Raw genomic sequence first — 15,949 nt, forward strand, 5'->3', positions numbered from 1 at the left:
ACCACAAAACTAAAATAACTCTTCTAAAGACATAATCTATAAATTATTCATATACTTGTGGACTTGTTTTCTAAAACTGTCAAAGAAAATTTCAAAAGCAATCATTTTGTCCCAAAATATAATTCTTTAGAAAAATAGTCTTCACTGAAATGCTTGTATTTATTGCTATTATTTATGAATTTAATGTAATAAGAATTAATTAACCTCTCAAGCGATATTTTGAGAGTACAATAAACTTCACAAAATTGCTAAATAATATGTTTTACCTTGGTTTATAATCTTGAAAGGGAGATTGTTTAGTTACTAAGAGATTATTTCTTCATACCGTTTTATAAATATGAATTTCCATACCACCTCAATCACTTGCACAGCAAGAAAACACATTATAAAATTGGGATGTAAATTACTAGCAAAGTAAAACCAGAGAAAATTTATGCACTGTTGCCTCTTGCACGTGTGTGAACACAACAGTAGGAAGCCCTGTTATTTAAAGTTTCTTATATTTCCAGGATCTAGCAAGATATAACACAGTCTTTGTAATTGCTTTGGTATTTCTGATTGTAAGACTGTAAATTTATTATCTCTCAGTATTTCTATATTGACTTCTTACAGAGTTCATGTATTCATACATAAGGACTGATGGAAAAAAAAGTAATTTTCAAAGTTTAATTACTTTTTTAAATTCAAAGTTACTTATAAACTCATTCATTTTAAAGAAGCAACATTTTCAGCAGCAGTAAAACAAAGAATGTTGGAACTGTGATGCATTATGGAGAGAAAAATGTTATTGTACAGCATATGGTTCTGTTAGAACAGAATGCTTCTGCATTAAAAGAGCAGAGATGTATGTTGCTTTTCCCCACAACTCTTCATCAAGATGAAATGTAATTATTATTCTCACATATTCTCAAGTGTGTAAATTGTAAACAAACTATGATTTACATAGAATACACAGAGATTTAAATATAATGTTCTGTAAACATAACACAAGCTTTACTTTATAAAGCCAAGGTCTTTTCATGTAGTATAGATCCAGCAGTTTCATGCAGATAATGAAGTAAGGGTGGAGAAAAAATGTTCATAGTAAATAATTCAATTTAATTGAGCTTAACTATAAAGAGCTTATCTTTAACTACTGTTTTTACTTCCTAAGAAAGACTGAATCTATGCAATACTATGACAACTATGTTGAAAAAAATCTCATTATTATGGACTTCTTTTGCAATTCATCATAGATATTTTCTAACAAATGTAGTTTGATTTTTTAAATTTTGTATAACATGTTTATTTTTTTTTTACAAATACTTTAAAAAGAAATAAGGTCTCTAAATATATTTCAAAGTTAAACTTCAATAAACATAACTTGCATATTTTTTTAAGAAGAGTGACTTAAAAGTTAGCAATGTTAGCACAGAGTCCAGAACCTTCAGGGTTTGATTTCAGATTATGACACACTGGCCCACCCTGTGACAGAGAATGCAGCTAACTCTGCTCTTGTGGAGTGCCTGAGGCTGATTTATAATATATGTCTTCAGTGATATTGGCCAGGTGATGGTTTCGAGGTTTTTACTAGCACCTTAACAGCAAAAGTCAATGAACAACCTATTCATACAAATGAGCTCACCTCACCTTTTCACTTCCCAAAGTGTGAGATGCTGTGCTTCAGCCCAGGGTGTGCACTAGATAAAGTCAAGTCTATCATCTCCTACACGAAGACCAGGGCATTGCAGCCCATCATTCCCTTCACTTCCTGATGGGTTCTGATGCTTTTGGCCCCTGGCAGTGTGACATTACAGAAGGCTGCTTGTGAGCGTGGTACACAGCTGCTGCAGGGAAGCACCAATGTGTCAATGCTCACGTCATGAAACAGAATAGATTAAATGTGTACTCATAACTGCTAAAACATAACCATGGTAACCTATTTGTATTCGTGAGGAGGGAGAAAAACTCAGGAAAGAGTCTGTGGAGTCAGGGAGGACTTGCAGCAGCATCTTGGTGCAAGGTACAGGTATAAGAGAGTGGACACTCTCTAAGGCTTTGAGGAATACACAAACCTTTGCAAGTGGAGTAGGTTCTCCAATACAGGGTTCAGTTCTGGCTGTGAACAAGATTCCCAGGAATGGACTTGGGGACAACACACTGGGTGCAGTAGGCTGAACTCAGTATGTGCTGGAGGACAGGGCAAAACACCTGCAGTAGGTGAGGGAACTGTAGAGGACAGGAGTACCGTAGGTGAGAGCACAGAGCTGGAGCCACCCAGCTAGGCTGGGAATAAGGAGGCTCCCTATTTCGGGACAGGATAGCACTGTGAAGGGGTGGGAGAGGTGAATGACAGAGGTAGCTGCAGACAGAACAAGTGGATCCTGTCTATACAGGTATTCAGCAGACCTAATTCAAACCAGTCACAGCAATCTCCAACTTCTTTATATGACACAGAAGGAGGGGGAAAAAAAAATCAAGCAATTAAAAATATTACTGTTGTTCTTTAGAAGTACTTTACATGAGAGTACGTCATACGTGGCAAATATTCAGAAATACCTTATGTGTCACATTGTAAAGCCTCAGCATCTTTGTGTTCCCCAGAAATATCATGATCTCCTTAAAATCCAAAAGCAATAAATACCTCCCGAGTAGTGTTTAATATTACTGGAATTGCCCAGATATAAACTAACTAAACACGAAAAACCTTCATGGATCTTGTCTGCTGCCTCAGAAAACTGGACCAAAAAATGACTGATCATACTCCAAGGTGTACTTGAAAGTGTGTAAAGGGACATGATCTGTTTCTACTGCATCATAAGTTGCACTTCTGTAGACAAGGATATTGACAGTTTCAGCAGAGAAAATTACTTCCGAAATCACAGTAAAACTAATTTTTTGTACTTAAAGTTAAAAACTAACCCACAATTTTGGGAATTCTTATACATAAAAAACTAAGAAATCATCATGCAAAATGTATTTAAGACACTATTAGCCACAGACACAAGCTGTAATGTAGTTGAACAACAATAAATTTGTACTGTAAGCTACTGTAAATCATTCATGATTTACAGTCTGATAGCTGCTCTCCTTTGCTGTATGAGAAAGAAGTATTTAATCTCTCTTAATTGGCAAATTCACTTTAAGTGCAACTTTCCAATGGAACAAAATTTAGTCATGCATAAAATTCACTTGAGGGTATATAGGAATTATGCTTGTATTTTTTCAAAGTCTACAATTCTTAACTTCAGAAGACTTGTATCACAATTAAAAATTAAAACATACTACAAAATATTGATGGGAGTACTTCAGGTGTTGGTTTTGAATAAGCGCTGTAAAGTTAAAGTACATGTATACAATTCATGAGAAGTCAAATGAGTAGGTGATTCTAAAATTAATTTGCAAGTCCAACAGTGTCCTAGGTTACAATGTAAAATGTGCCCAAAGTATGTATTCTATCACCATCTACATGAAATGTTGTTGTGCACCACTGTTTCCCGTGCCCCCTCCCTCCAGACTATCTTCTGTTAATGGCCCATCAATGCCGTCCTGCATGACTCATAGATAACTCTCCCCAGGAGCTATCTCTGTTTAATAGGCAATCAAGGACCCATTGCAAAACTGATAAAATGATATCAGTCCATTGTGAGATGCTCCGCCCAGGGGGAGGAGCCAAGCATTCCCACCTGGATATAATCGGGGCCTTGGGACAGCACAGGCAGCCTTACCCACTGGATTCCCAGAGGACAAGAGCTACCAGACCTTTCTGCAAGAACACTGCTTCAACAAGACCACTTCATCTGGACTGCCACCACCACAGTTTCAGGTTGTATTCTGACTCTGTCAGTGATCTTTTGTACCATTGCATGTGTTTTATTTTATTTTACTTTTGTTTTTTTTTCCTCTCCTATTAAATAGTTTTTTCTGACTTGGAGTCTCTCGCTGGTTTTGCCTTCAAGCCAGCACAAACAGGAGTGGGTTCTTTTGTAATATATAAGGATTATCCCTCTTAAATATAAAGCTTCTCCTTCTCTGAGTAGCATACTTCAGTAGCAGTTTAACAATGGTATTGCACATAGGATATACTCTAAATAGTATTTATATGTGTCACTACCAACAATGTGGTCCAAACATGCATTTTGATTTGGACATAGTATGTCATCACTTACCTGATGGAATAAAAAGAAAGAGATAATAAGTATATAGATACATTAAGATTGTAGTTATAGGGATAGAAAAATTTAGCCTACATTTGTACCCTCACAGTCATCAGTTTCAGGGAGCAAGCCCTGGTCTCCATGCCAGGATGTACAGAACGGTTTACGTCTACCTAATATGAATTGTCTCTGTCCACATGCAAAGCACTTGGCCTGGGTCTTCCCTAAGCTCCATCAAAGACCTTGATAACCATAAAAAAGTCCATTTTTTCTTAGTTTCTAGTCCTGAGAACTTGAGATAATAACTGAAGATATACAGAAGTTCATCACAAGGGCTGCTTCTATTAAATGACCTTGAGAGTGTGTTTCATCCTAGAGTGAAGGGTATAAGGACATGCAAGCTTTAAAGGGTGACAACACTCTGTCTTCTATAGACTTCTTCTAGAACTTAATCTACTAATTTTACCACCTTAGGCACAGCTAGTTGGTTAAATCTGGAAAGGGAAAACAGAACCGAAGAAATAATGCAGAGTAATGCAGAGCGTCATCAGACTTGTGCTGAGGGGAGATGAAAGAAGAGCCTGCAGCTGTTCTACGGGGGATGGAATTGAAAGCTTCTTACAAGCCTGTGGCTATATTCTGTGAATTCTTTCTTTTTTCTCCTTGTGTAAGAATAAATGTATTTCTTTATTTTCAGTGCTCACATTCTATATTTGGCACAATGCCCTTCCACTATGAAGACAAGCAATATGAAGCTATGATGGAAAATCTGAAATACGGGGTCACTGTCTTTCACTGACATTTCTTCTATACGCAGTTGGGAAAATCCGTCCTGTTGGGACTCCTTCTCATGGCAAAGGCATAAAGTATTTGCAGAATTCAATGCTTATTAGATAGGACAACATTTTCCATGTTTGCTGAAGTGCCATATGATAGCAGAATCACCACTTACTGCGGTCAGTAATTATTGTCCGGGCCTCTTGATTGCTCGTCTTGTTTTTCAGATTTTGTGCTGCAGTTATTAGTTCATCCAGCTGGGGACGTCTTTGCTCCAGATCCTGCAGTATTGCCTAGTTGAACACAAGTTCAAAAATAAAATAAAGAAACAAGCATAAAGACCTTTTGAGAAGACCACATACAGGGACTTTTATCGTGCAAACTTGGTTAAAGCAAAAAGATTGTTTGCTGTTTGAAATAATGCACAGATTTTGGCTTAGACCTTCTAAATATTATGGTTATTAATTTAAAAATACCAAGAATAACTTGTGCTGATAATTTTAAAAGAACCTATAAAACTAGATACAAAGTAGCAATCATTCTTCATTTTTAACATGTCAAATTATGCAGGATAAGCTATTCTCCTCTATACAGTTATATAGAAGGGCACTATTTTTTCCATATTATCTGATATTTTACTTGCATTTTTAAAAGAAGATACAAGGGTTTACATTCTTGCCAGATTAGGCAGGCTTTTCCTATTATTTCATAAAATCTAATAAATTATGTTTATTTTTTAATACTTCAGGACTGTTTAATTATTATCTATTGGTTAAAAGCCATTGTAAGGCTGTTAATGTCACTTTCTTCTGTCCTCAGTTCTTACCTAGCAGAAAAGTAATTAATACACAATAATTTATATGCTACTCAAACCAATATATAAAGCCCAGAGAATCTGACTAGAAAGTAAGAAGTGGATTTAGAGTTTCTCACCAGGAGAAAGATGAGGTTCATGGCATTTTAAAAGGCAACAAAAGCTAAAATACAACAGCTTTAGAAAAAATGGAAATGAAAACTCAAGGAAAGTAAGGCATATAGGATTTATGCACATATTTAACTTAGTTTGAAGGATTAGGGAAAAGTAAACCAGGAATCAGTGCAATCATTTCTCAAATGAGGAATGATTAAATGATCTCCTCAAAAAGACATTGACCAAATTCAGACACTTCAGCTACCTATTGTGGAGTTTCCAGAAAAGATGCTCATTAGATTTCCCAGTCTTAGGATTTGGAAGTAGCAATACTTATTACAAAACTATGAAGAAATTACTTTTATTCTGCCTACAATTTTCAGTCATCAGGACAGAGCAGCGTGCCATCAGATAGTTAGCAGGTACACTTTAACAGATATCAAGCTGGCAAAAAAAGCCAGAGAAGGATTTCTATGTTTTAGGCCGGTTACAGTCCCTGGTTAGATAATCTGTTCATTCTCACTCGCCCGTCGATAAAATGTTGGAGAGTATTTTATTGTCTTAGAAGTCTCTCCTTAAAGTGTCTTTACTCTAAATAATCATACTTGATTTTAAAAAGCTGATATTCACTGACTGTTCTGGATAGAAAAGACCTGTGAGTCTGATCTTAAATTTGACTCAGACTACAGTTACATAATTTCTAAGTTGAAGGTTACAAATAAAGACCTAATACCATTTTCTGATCAACAAGATTAACAGAAGAACATAAGAATATAGTTTTCAGTAACTACAGTATGTGCTATCAAAGCAAACTAAAAACTTCACAGAGTTTCATTTTGTTCAGTTACAAACTCTTTAGGAAAAAAAAAAAAAAAAAAGGATATTTTCAAGATACACATCTAGCTACACCCTGTGAAATTCTTGCTTTTAACTTCTGTATCAGGTCTTTGAAAATCTATTATAATTTGCTTTCTAAAGTCATACCCAAAAGTTTGGAGGGTATTTTTTCACTTGTATACTGATTGAATTGCAGACACATGCAGTTAAAACAGCAGCTTGCATAATTAAGCAAAGAAGAAATTTCTCATTAGAAGTTGCTCCTTAGTAAGAGAAATAAAATCTACTATGCCGTTATTATCTCTAGATATTTATATGCCTTCCAAACTCCATTTTCTTAGAAGACAAGTTAATGAGTGGCATGAATTTTATAATGGGGAAAGCAGTCCCAGTGCAGTCGAACAACATCTGTATTACACATATTGCCAAAATGGACAGTGCAGAAACACTAAAACACACACAACAGGCTCAGATAATTCTGTGGCTTCCCTTTCTCTCTCCTTCCCTACCTAGAAAATGTTTAGAAGAGGAAAAGCAAATTAAGTCATTCTAAGGTCTGCCAACAGTGACTCTCTTCCCTAAAGTTTCCTAAATATAATTTTATACTGGAATATGCAAACAGAGTGATTTATCTGATCCAGCCTGAGTCTCCAACTAGAAATTAAATGCTGTGCTTTTACCGCTGCTAAAGAAAGCTGCTGTTATGTGTTTCATATACAGATACAGAAAAGAAGCACTAGGTAAGGACAGTTCAGATTTGATTTGCTCAATATCAAAATGAGGAAATGGAGATGATCTGTGCCCAGGGGCTCACAGAAGGATTTACCCCCAAGATCCATCTGCAAATCCTGAACTGGACATTCAGGAAAACTACAGATGCCTCTTTAAAGTGAGTCTTGCTAATTCTGCTGTTTCCTTGGGGATATAAAAATCTCATCCCTGTATGGATTGTATGGACAGCCTTCCCTCTGCCATTTAATGCGAATAAAATTATTTTCTTCTGGATGCACAAGAGTGTATTTTTGAAAGGTCAAGAAGGACACTCTTAAACTCTTAACACTATAAACATAACTGAAGATTCTTAGACCTTTTGTAGACAATAACACATAATTATAAAACAGATCTCTTTTCTTACCCTTAAAAAAAGCAGCCTTTTTCAAATAAATATATTTTTTCCTTGACTTAATACAGAGTGTCTGAGATCTTTACTCAAGCAATGTCCTATTTTACTCAGCAGAATTTTACCAATTACAATTACAAAATTGTTACAATATTTATTGGTCTAGTTTTAGCAGTTTGTACAATCTTAAAGACTTTGCAAATTCACGTTCCACATGGTACCTACAGTGTATGTACCAAACCCTGATGGAAACTTGGATGAAAGCAGCTACTAAAATACATAATTTCTAATTCTTCCTGTGATCCAGTAGCATGAAAATAAACTACACTTGAGCTCCACTTAAACTGTTACCATATCGAGAAAAATATTCTGTGACTGGATAAACTGATCATATAAACTGATTTTTTTGGTTATTAAAAATACAGTTAATTGTGCTAGGAAGAACACTGCTTTGAAGAATACAGACTAAAAGACCAGTAAGTATGATTTTTGGAAAAATTAAAATTTAATAGCTTTAAAGTATTAGCTGGATGATCTAAAACAAATTAACAAAACCCCCAAACCCCAAAATCAGAAGCAATTAATATCTGGAGATAGTTTTAAAAACCTTTACAATTCAGCCAAGTATTTAAGGTTGCAAAGCGATCCTCAACAGAAAACTAAGCAGAAACTATTAGAAGTTACTGTTACAACAGCCATAGGAATAAAAACTCATTAATAGTGGCACCCTGGTGGAGGCACAGCAGATGCAACAGACCAGATGCCTCTGATTTGGAATGTCAGCACACGGAAACAAATGTGCTATATAAAAATGGGTAATACAGGAATGAAAGTTATAATTAAACTACTTTCAAAATAAATGAAACAGAAATCTATCCAATCCTCATTAGATCACCAAAAGTACAAGCACAATGACTTAGGGAGTCAGTTAAACTAAAAGTTGTGGGGTTTTTAATAAACAAATTCTTTTGCACACATTTTGTCTCTACCAGCACTTTTCTAGTGCCCCGTAAAGGTACAAAAATGCATTCTCCAGAACACTATAGAATATATTTCAACCAAGAAATTTTGTTTAATTATAAATGCAACTCCACATGAGTAGGTCAACAGCAAAGGACCACTGACATGCATGATTGTACATCTTTAAACCCCAAAAGAGCTTTTCTTTTTCTTCCGTATTTCTGTGAATGCCAACATAATGACGATAGCACAGTAATGCAAGATAATGAGTAATGAGATGCAGTCATCCAGCCTACCTAGACTTTGTTAGAAAGTGATGCTATTCACTTTTAACAATCTTTCCACATTTGTGGACAGCAGCTGCTCAAAAGAAAAATCCAATTTTCAGGTTCCTAACTTTTATGATTTTCTTACACAAAATGGGTATTGAGGTATGGAACAAATTGTTCACGTCAGCAACTGAAATAACTTGCATAAAAATTGCTAAAAAATAAACTGACAAACAGAAACAGGTGAAGTATGACAAATTCTTGGTAGGACTGCAAGGTTTGAGACAGAATTAAAATATTTTCTAGCTTTATAATATACAGCCTGCATATTTGTCACTCTGGCCATGCTCGTTTCTATAAAATGATCTTTTTTTTTCTTTATGGCAAGTGTTATCAAAGTGAAATAGCTGAATTCCAGGATGGTACTGAGACTTACACATTCAACTAATAATTTATTAGTGCTGACTCTGGGTGTTGACTCTTTAGTACTTGAAGAAACTTTTCCCACATCAAAGCCAGGACTTTTCATTCCCTTTTGCTGAACTCAAACATATCAGCAAGAGTTAAGGTTGCTGCTTACATGCTCCCAGTCAAATGCAGCTTATTATCTGTTTTATACTAAGTATGAGAATGTAATAACGAGTGATCAAAAAAAAAAAAAGTTTGGGCAAAAGAGCAATTGAAGAGATTTTTTCTCTTCCATGTTAGGAGTAAACTGGAGTTACTTTTAGCCATTAACAACCCATGGCTAAAGACTAAGACTTCACAACTGTTCAGGATGACGTTTGGATGAGTCCCAACCTTGTTTAATGAACTGAAGCAGTGCACAACAAGAGCACAAGAGGATGATTAATACGATGTAAGGGAAGGAAGGAAGATACATTTCTTATCCTATAAAGCTATTTGCTCCTGTGAACTACCTCACCATGATACCCTCAGAAAAAGTATAATTCCACTAAATAGTTCTTGAGGAAAGGATTTGCTCATCTTTTGAAAAAGTTTTAGACTCTAAACCTTGAATTTAAACAAAAAATCAACTGATAACTTCCAAAATGTATAGTCAAGGCAACTTTTACTTCAAAAAACTAAATTTCTTGTGGCTGATTGGTTCTCTAAATATAATGTGTTACATACACATACCTAGAAAGAGAGAAAGCTTTGGAAAAACTTGCTAGCAATTTCAGAAAATGCAGCTATGCAGCACCTACAATTCATTTGCATAATAAAAATGGCATTGTTAAGTTATTCCTCCCAAACACAATTTGAATTTGTTTTCTTGTCACTAAGCAGGAAAAGAATACGAGCAAAAATGGCCACTTACATACTCTCTATATTTAAACATAAAATTACAAAACTATGAAAGCAATATAATGCTGAGGAGCTTTCTCTTTTGAAACTTTTCTTTTGACTATTAACTGTTTTCTGTTTTCCCCACAAAGCATGCACAGTTTTAGGAAAATATGAGGATCAAGAGTAGCTATCTAGCAATGTTGACAGCTGATTTGTGCTGTCAGTGAAATCATAACTCTAACAGATTAGACACGATTAATTTGATTTTTCCTGAGTGCTTTCTGCAGCGCAAGTTTTCCTAAGCATGTACTTTGATGTCCACTTAGGGCCACCTCAAGAACTGTCTCAGCAGCTCTCATTGCTGTCTGAAGGACTTTTTCTGCTCCACCAGTGATGCTGGGGGGAAGCTACCAGTGACAGCTTATCAGCTCTAGCAGGAGACACAAGAAAAAGCATCACCGAACTTTTTGTGTGGGTTTTTTTGGGACAATCACTCATTCAGTTACATTGGCATTGTGAATGTTCTTTTACAACTTAAGAGGCCAAGTTCATGCCAGGAGGTTATGACAGCACGGCATGCCACATGTTGTTGATGCACACCAACCAAACCAAACTGAACGGAGAGTACTTAATTTGGGTCTCCATGTGTTGACCAAAAAGGATGGTGATGGTAAGCTAAAGTGATGGTGGTGGTGGGAGCTAGGATACCTCTCATCCTCCCTCTCACCCTGCTCCCCATTTGTCTGAAGGAAAGGACTTTGGAAGCAGACCAAGAGGATTGAGCCATCAGCAGCTTGCTCATTACAACTGAGATGCCTTGATGGACTGCACTGGAGTCCATCCAGCATACAAGATGGAGAAGATGGAGAGAAGACTAGAAAAAGATTACAGCTTAACATGACTTGTGAATGAATCATTCTGCAATAAAAGAAATTTCCTCTATTATAGCTGTTGCCAGGAAGAAAAATAAATAAATAAAGCTAAAGATGTATCCGAAACAAGTAGAACAACATTTAAAGGTTTGGGTGTTTGGCTACAATGAGATCCCTCCCAGTAGAACGCAGTGATAAATCACATGTAAGAACTGAAGATTTAAACAGTATTAAAGCTCTAACAGTAAATCTGATACACGTGATGTGTGTATGGAATTCCAGCCTCTTGCCCCCAAACAATGTAGCTGTCCAATATTACTTTTTCTTGCAGTAAAGTATGAGAATTTAAACAACCAGGCAAAACTATTCCAGGGTTTCTGATGTCCTTTCATCCCACTAAATAACTTAATGGATGGGAACTAGTGTTAGGAACTACAGAGCTTCCCCAGTTTCTGTATCAGTCAGCAGAACTGAAATCTCTCAGTGTACAGCTGCCATTTGCGGAATGTGAATTTGGAAAATTTACTACTTTATTTCTTTTTTATAACTAACAGTTTTTCAAATTAAGGGTTTTTCCAATGCACTTAACAAATGAGTATTACCAAGAACACTGAGGGCAGATGCTCTGCTTTTCAAGCCTTCAGCTTCAGTCTTTTCCTTACTTTTTTTTTTTTTTTTTTAAATTATCAGTTCTTTGTCACATTTTTAGAAAGAAGTAAAATGGAGTGGAGTAGACATAATTTTATGTTATGGATATAAGAAAACAAACATTTTTTTTCTGTATTTTTTTTTAAATTTAAGAAAACAACATTTATGGAGAAGGAAAGCTAATAGCTTGACTAAAGGCACTCTAGAAATTATCCAATTTTATAGGGAAATTATTAGATTGAATCAATTTTATGCTTCAAAGAAAACTCCCACAGAATGACTTCATCAGTTTCTATTGGATCGTCTGGAAATTTTTGATTACTTTTATTGGAAGGTTTCTCCAGTAATAGCATATCAATAATAATTAAGGAGAATAAAATGGATTGGCACAACATAATCTGACAGGTGAGTTTCCCTTTAGGAACTTACAAAACTAGATATTTTTCTCAAGAAAAATGTAAACTGAAGAAAGACGATTTATTCTGGTTTGTTTGGCTTTGCTTTCGAAAAAAGAAAACAAAAATGTTACACAATTTTTTCTTACAGTAAACTTAATATTATCTAGCTCTGTGTGTGTAGGTAGGGAGCAGGGGAAAAGAAAGGTGTTTCTTATTTATCCTATCTGATAAGAAATGTTGGAATAGTTCCGGAATAACTTTAGCCGAACTCTCGTTAGGTGGATCTTTATTCATATCTCATTGTCATGCCAAAAGATGAAGTTACAAGCCTAGCTTTGTTACTTAAACTTTTCTGGCATATTTAGACAGGTTTTAATCTCAGAACGACACTTTTCTTTGGTTTTGCCTCCATTTTTATTCCTTTTTGTTGTTGTTGTTGTGCTTGTTTCTTTTTCTGGTTTACTTCTAGTTTTTTTATTTCTCCACATTTTTGTTGCTATGTACTTAATTAGTCATTAATAATACAGAAGGTAAATGTGGAAACCTGAAAAATTCTGATGTTCATATTTCATTAACAGCTAAGGAAGGAAGGAAATGTATATATAGATCCCTCAGCCTTTCCTCATCAGAGGGATGCTCCAGACCCTTCATCACCTTTCTTGCCTCCCACTTTACTCACTGCAGGAGCTCCATGCCCCTCTTGTCCTGAGCAGCCCAGAAGTGGACCCAGCACTCTGGACACACTCATCTGGCTGGGGCTGAGCAGAGGGGCAGGATCATCCCCTGACCTGCTGGCAGTGCTGTTCCTAAGACACCACAGGGTACCCCGGCCTTCCTGGCCACAAGGGCACACACTGAAAGCAGGTGTGTCACTGACAGTGGATGTCTCCTCCTCTAGAAAATAAATAAGGGAACAAGGATAGGCAGCACCTCTCCCTCATGCATTTCCAGTGAATGCCTTGATGGAGGGCACCTGTCAGATTAAAGCACATATTCACAAGAGGCAGGTGAAGGAGGGCTTAGTGCAGAGATGGGTACTGGATTTCAAATTTCTGCAGAGTAGGTTGAAAGGGCTTCTATTCACAGGCAAAAACCAAACCAGAGGAGCACAGCAAACAGCGCTGTTGCGGAGCTGCAGCACAGCTGAGCAGGAGTTTCAAGGCTGTGCTGCACCTACGTTATGCAACCATGTCTCATTTTAGACTTTTCTGTCATTTTATGGTGCTGCTCCCTGGTTAATATATCTTGCTGCAGAGGGCAAATTTGCTCATGCTAAAAGTTACTGAAGATAATTTCCTGATGATACAATAACTGTTAACTATGGAAACAATAGCATTGAAAAGGTATACTGACTGGAAACTGAAGACAAAAAATTTAAACAAAAAAAGATGAAAATTATTAGTAGCCAATATGTTTAAATACTGAACAAAACACTAAAGAATATAAGAGACTATTAACATAACTTTTTTTTTTTTTTTCTTTTTCTTTTTTTTTTTTTTCTTTTTTCTTTAATAGGCACAGTTTGGAAGAGCAGGAAGGTGAAGCCCTATGTAAAATCCCATGGACTGGTTTAATATATAGTATATGAACATATCCTTTCTGACCTTGAAGTCTAATATTCTGTGGGAAATTAAAAATAAAATAAAATAAAATAAAATAAAATAAAATAAAATAAAATAAAATAAAATAATAATAAAAAAGATTGAACTCCCTTATAATTCCAGTTTCTCTGAGATGAATTTTCAACACCGGTTTCCTCAAATCAGTATCAGTCCTACTCGGTCCCCCTCCCTCACAGGGATATAATTTAAATATATACAATCAATTTCTGACTGAGAGCAGTGTTTAAGCATAAAGTTAAGCAAAATACTGGAGCTATTTCTTGTTCAGACATGAAGAACTCTTACTATGAACAGTTAATGTATTTCATCTATAAACATTGCTTGGGGCATAAAGTACAGACATTGATTAGTAGCTTGTAGGGGAGCTACACAATGCTACTCCAGTGGAAGAAAAATTTGCATTTTTCTTTTTCAGAAAATACAGTTTTATTATCTGAATGGCAGTTTGAGGAATGAATCTGATATAGTCAGAAAAGAAAGAATCACTGATAAAGTAGATTGACACTACAATAATAAAAGCAGGAAAAAACAATTTGCTTTTTATGTTTATTCATGTATAGACACATGGCAATATACAAGTAGGTATAGATGTGGATTTTACAGTGGGCCTTTGCAATAAAAAAGATGGAACCAAATGAATAAAATTCCAAAATTAAGAACCTTTCTCTGATTTCTATTCTGTAACTGAGAAGTAACTGAGGCCAGAGGGGCAATAAGCTTGAGTATCACAACCTGGGCAAAACAGAGGAAGAGGATTTATTGAGATAATATTACAACACACTTACAACACACTTGACAATATTGGAAGTCAAAATGAATATATTCTTCTCTATTATCTTTGTTTGGAAACACTGACATTTTTTCCACTAACAAGATTTTCTGTTCATTGGAAACTATTGTTTTATTGCTTTATGGCTGTATTTCCCTTGCTTTGGAACAACAGAACTTTTTTTTAGCCACTCGACTTTTTCCTGGGACACTGGAATGAAAACAGGTATAAAACTTGCAGTATATTTGTATGTGTATTGTATCTTGCAAGGTATTTTTTAGCTCCTGTAATGTTTTTAAAATATAAACATTTTATAGACAAGGTATTTCCACAGTTCCAGAAAGAAATAAACTTGTCAGGTTTTTGCTAGGCAGCTCTCTTCCGCTTCCTTTCCCATGTACTACAAAAGATGAGCCTCAGTTTAACAACAAGCTATACTGCACACTGCTTTCTGTAAAAATTCTGACCACATTCATAAATTCTCTATATGCAGTTCCATAATGGTGTCAGTCATGTTGGAAAATAATTGAAGATGGAGTGACTGTACACCATCCATTTTTCTAGTGCTGCTTTTTAACAGGAGGTGTTTTTTTTTTTGTTTGTTTTTTTTTTTTGTTGTTGTTGTTGTTGTTGTTGTTGTTGTTGTTTTTGTTTTTTTTTTTTTTTCTACCCTTAAATTCACAGACCTCAATTCCTAAACCCAAGGGCCTATGGCACTGGCTGCTAACAACTCACTGGTAAAAAATGGTCATCTTTATCAGAAAATCCAACTTGATTTTCAGGTTTTCACTGAATAGCAATTTTCCAATGGCAATAAAGTGTTTTTCCCTTTAGTAGCACTGACACATAATTTGACATGAAGTACAGCACAGAGAGACACATCAAATCCTGGAACAACAATTTTCAAGTTTAACATACCTGACAACTTGGCCTTATCTGATATGTGATATTTTTACTTTTTATGCACTAAATTAGGAAAGTGCAAGAAAATGTCACCCCCATAGAGAGGATTTTCTGAGGATTGACACAGTCAGTTCTCCAGGGTGGAGAACCCAATTTAACTGGGAGGCTGTTAGGATGCATCTGGACCCCGTCTCCTGCTCTCCCCCTCCCTGTTACCATAACAAAGTCAGTTACTGAAAGGCCATATTGGGAGGTGGAAACAAGAGCTCTCAAATGTGTTATATTTTTAAAAATTAATGATTTGTATCTCCCTATGGAAATGCTAGATTGTGACAAGCAGTTCTTCAAGAGCTGAATCCTGGAAGGACTCCAGACTAAGGTCACTGGTTTTTTGCAAATAGCAGCCTGCAAAACTGGGAGCTATTTTACAGTCTATGG

The 15,949-nt window shown here is 35.7% G+C and overlaps 1 protein-coding gene across 7 annotated transcripts in view; it reads right to left on the reverse strand.

Annotated features, from left to right (window-relative positions):
• The window catches only part of DMD (dystrophin), a 1,060,860-nt gene that overhangs the window by 286,725 nt on the left and 758,186 nt on the right, over positions 1–15,949 (reverse strand). For all 7 annotated transcript variants that reach the window (XM_040088691.2, XM_040088709.2, XM_040088718.2 and 4 more), the window contains one exon: positions 5,089–5,206. In XM_040088691.2, the coding sequence (XP_039944625.2) occupies positions 5,089–5,206 (118 nt within the window). The remainder of the gene's footprint in view (positions 1–5,088; positions 5,207–15,949) is intronic.

Source organism: Hirundo rustica, chromosome 2 (genome assembly GCF_015227805.2).
Source record: "Hirundo rustica isolate bHirRus1 chromosome 2, bHirRus1.pri.v3, whole genome shotgun sequence".
Classification (NCBI taxonomy): domain Eukaryota; kingdom Metazoa; phylum Chordata; class Aves; order Passeriformes; family Hirundinidae; genus Hirundo; species Hirundo rustica.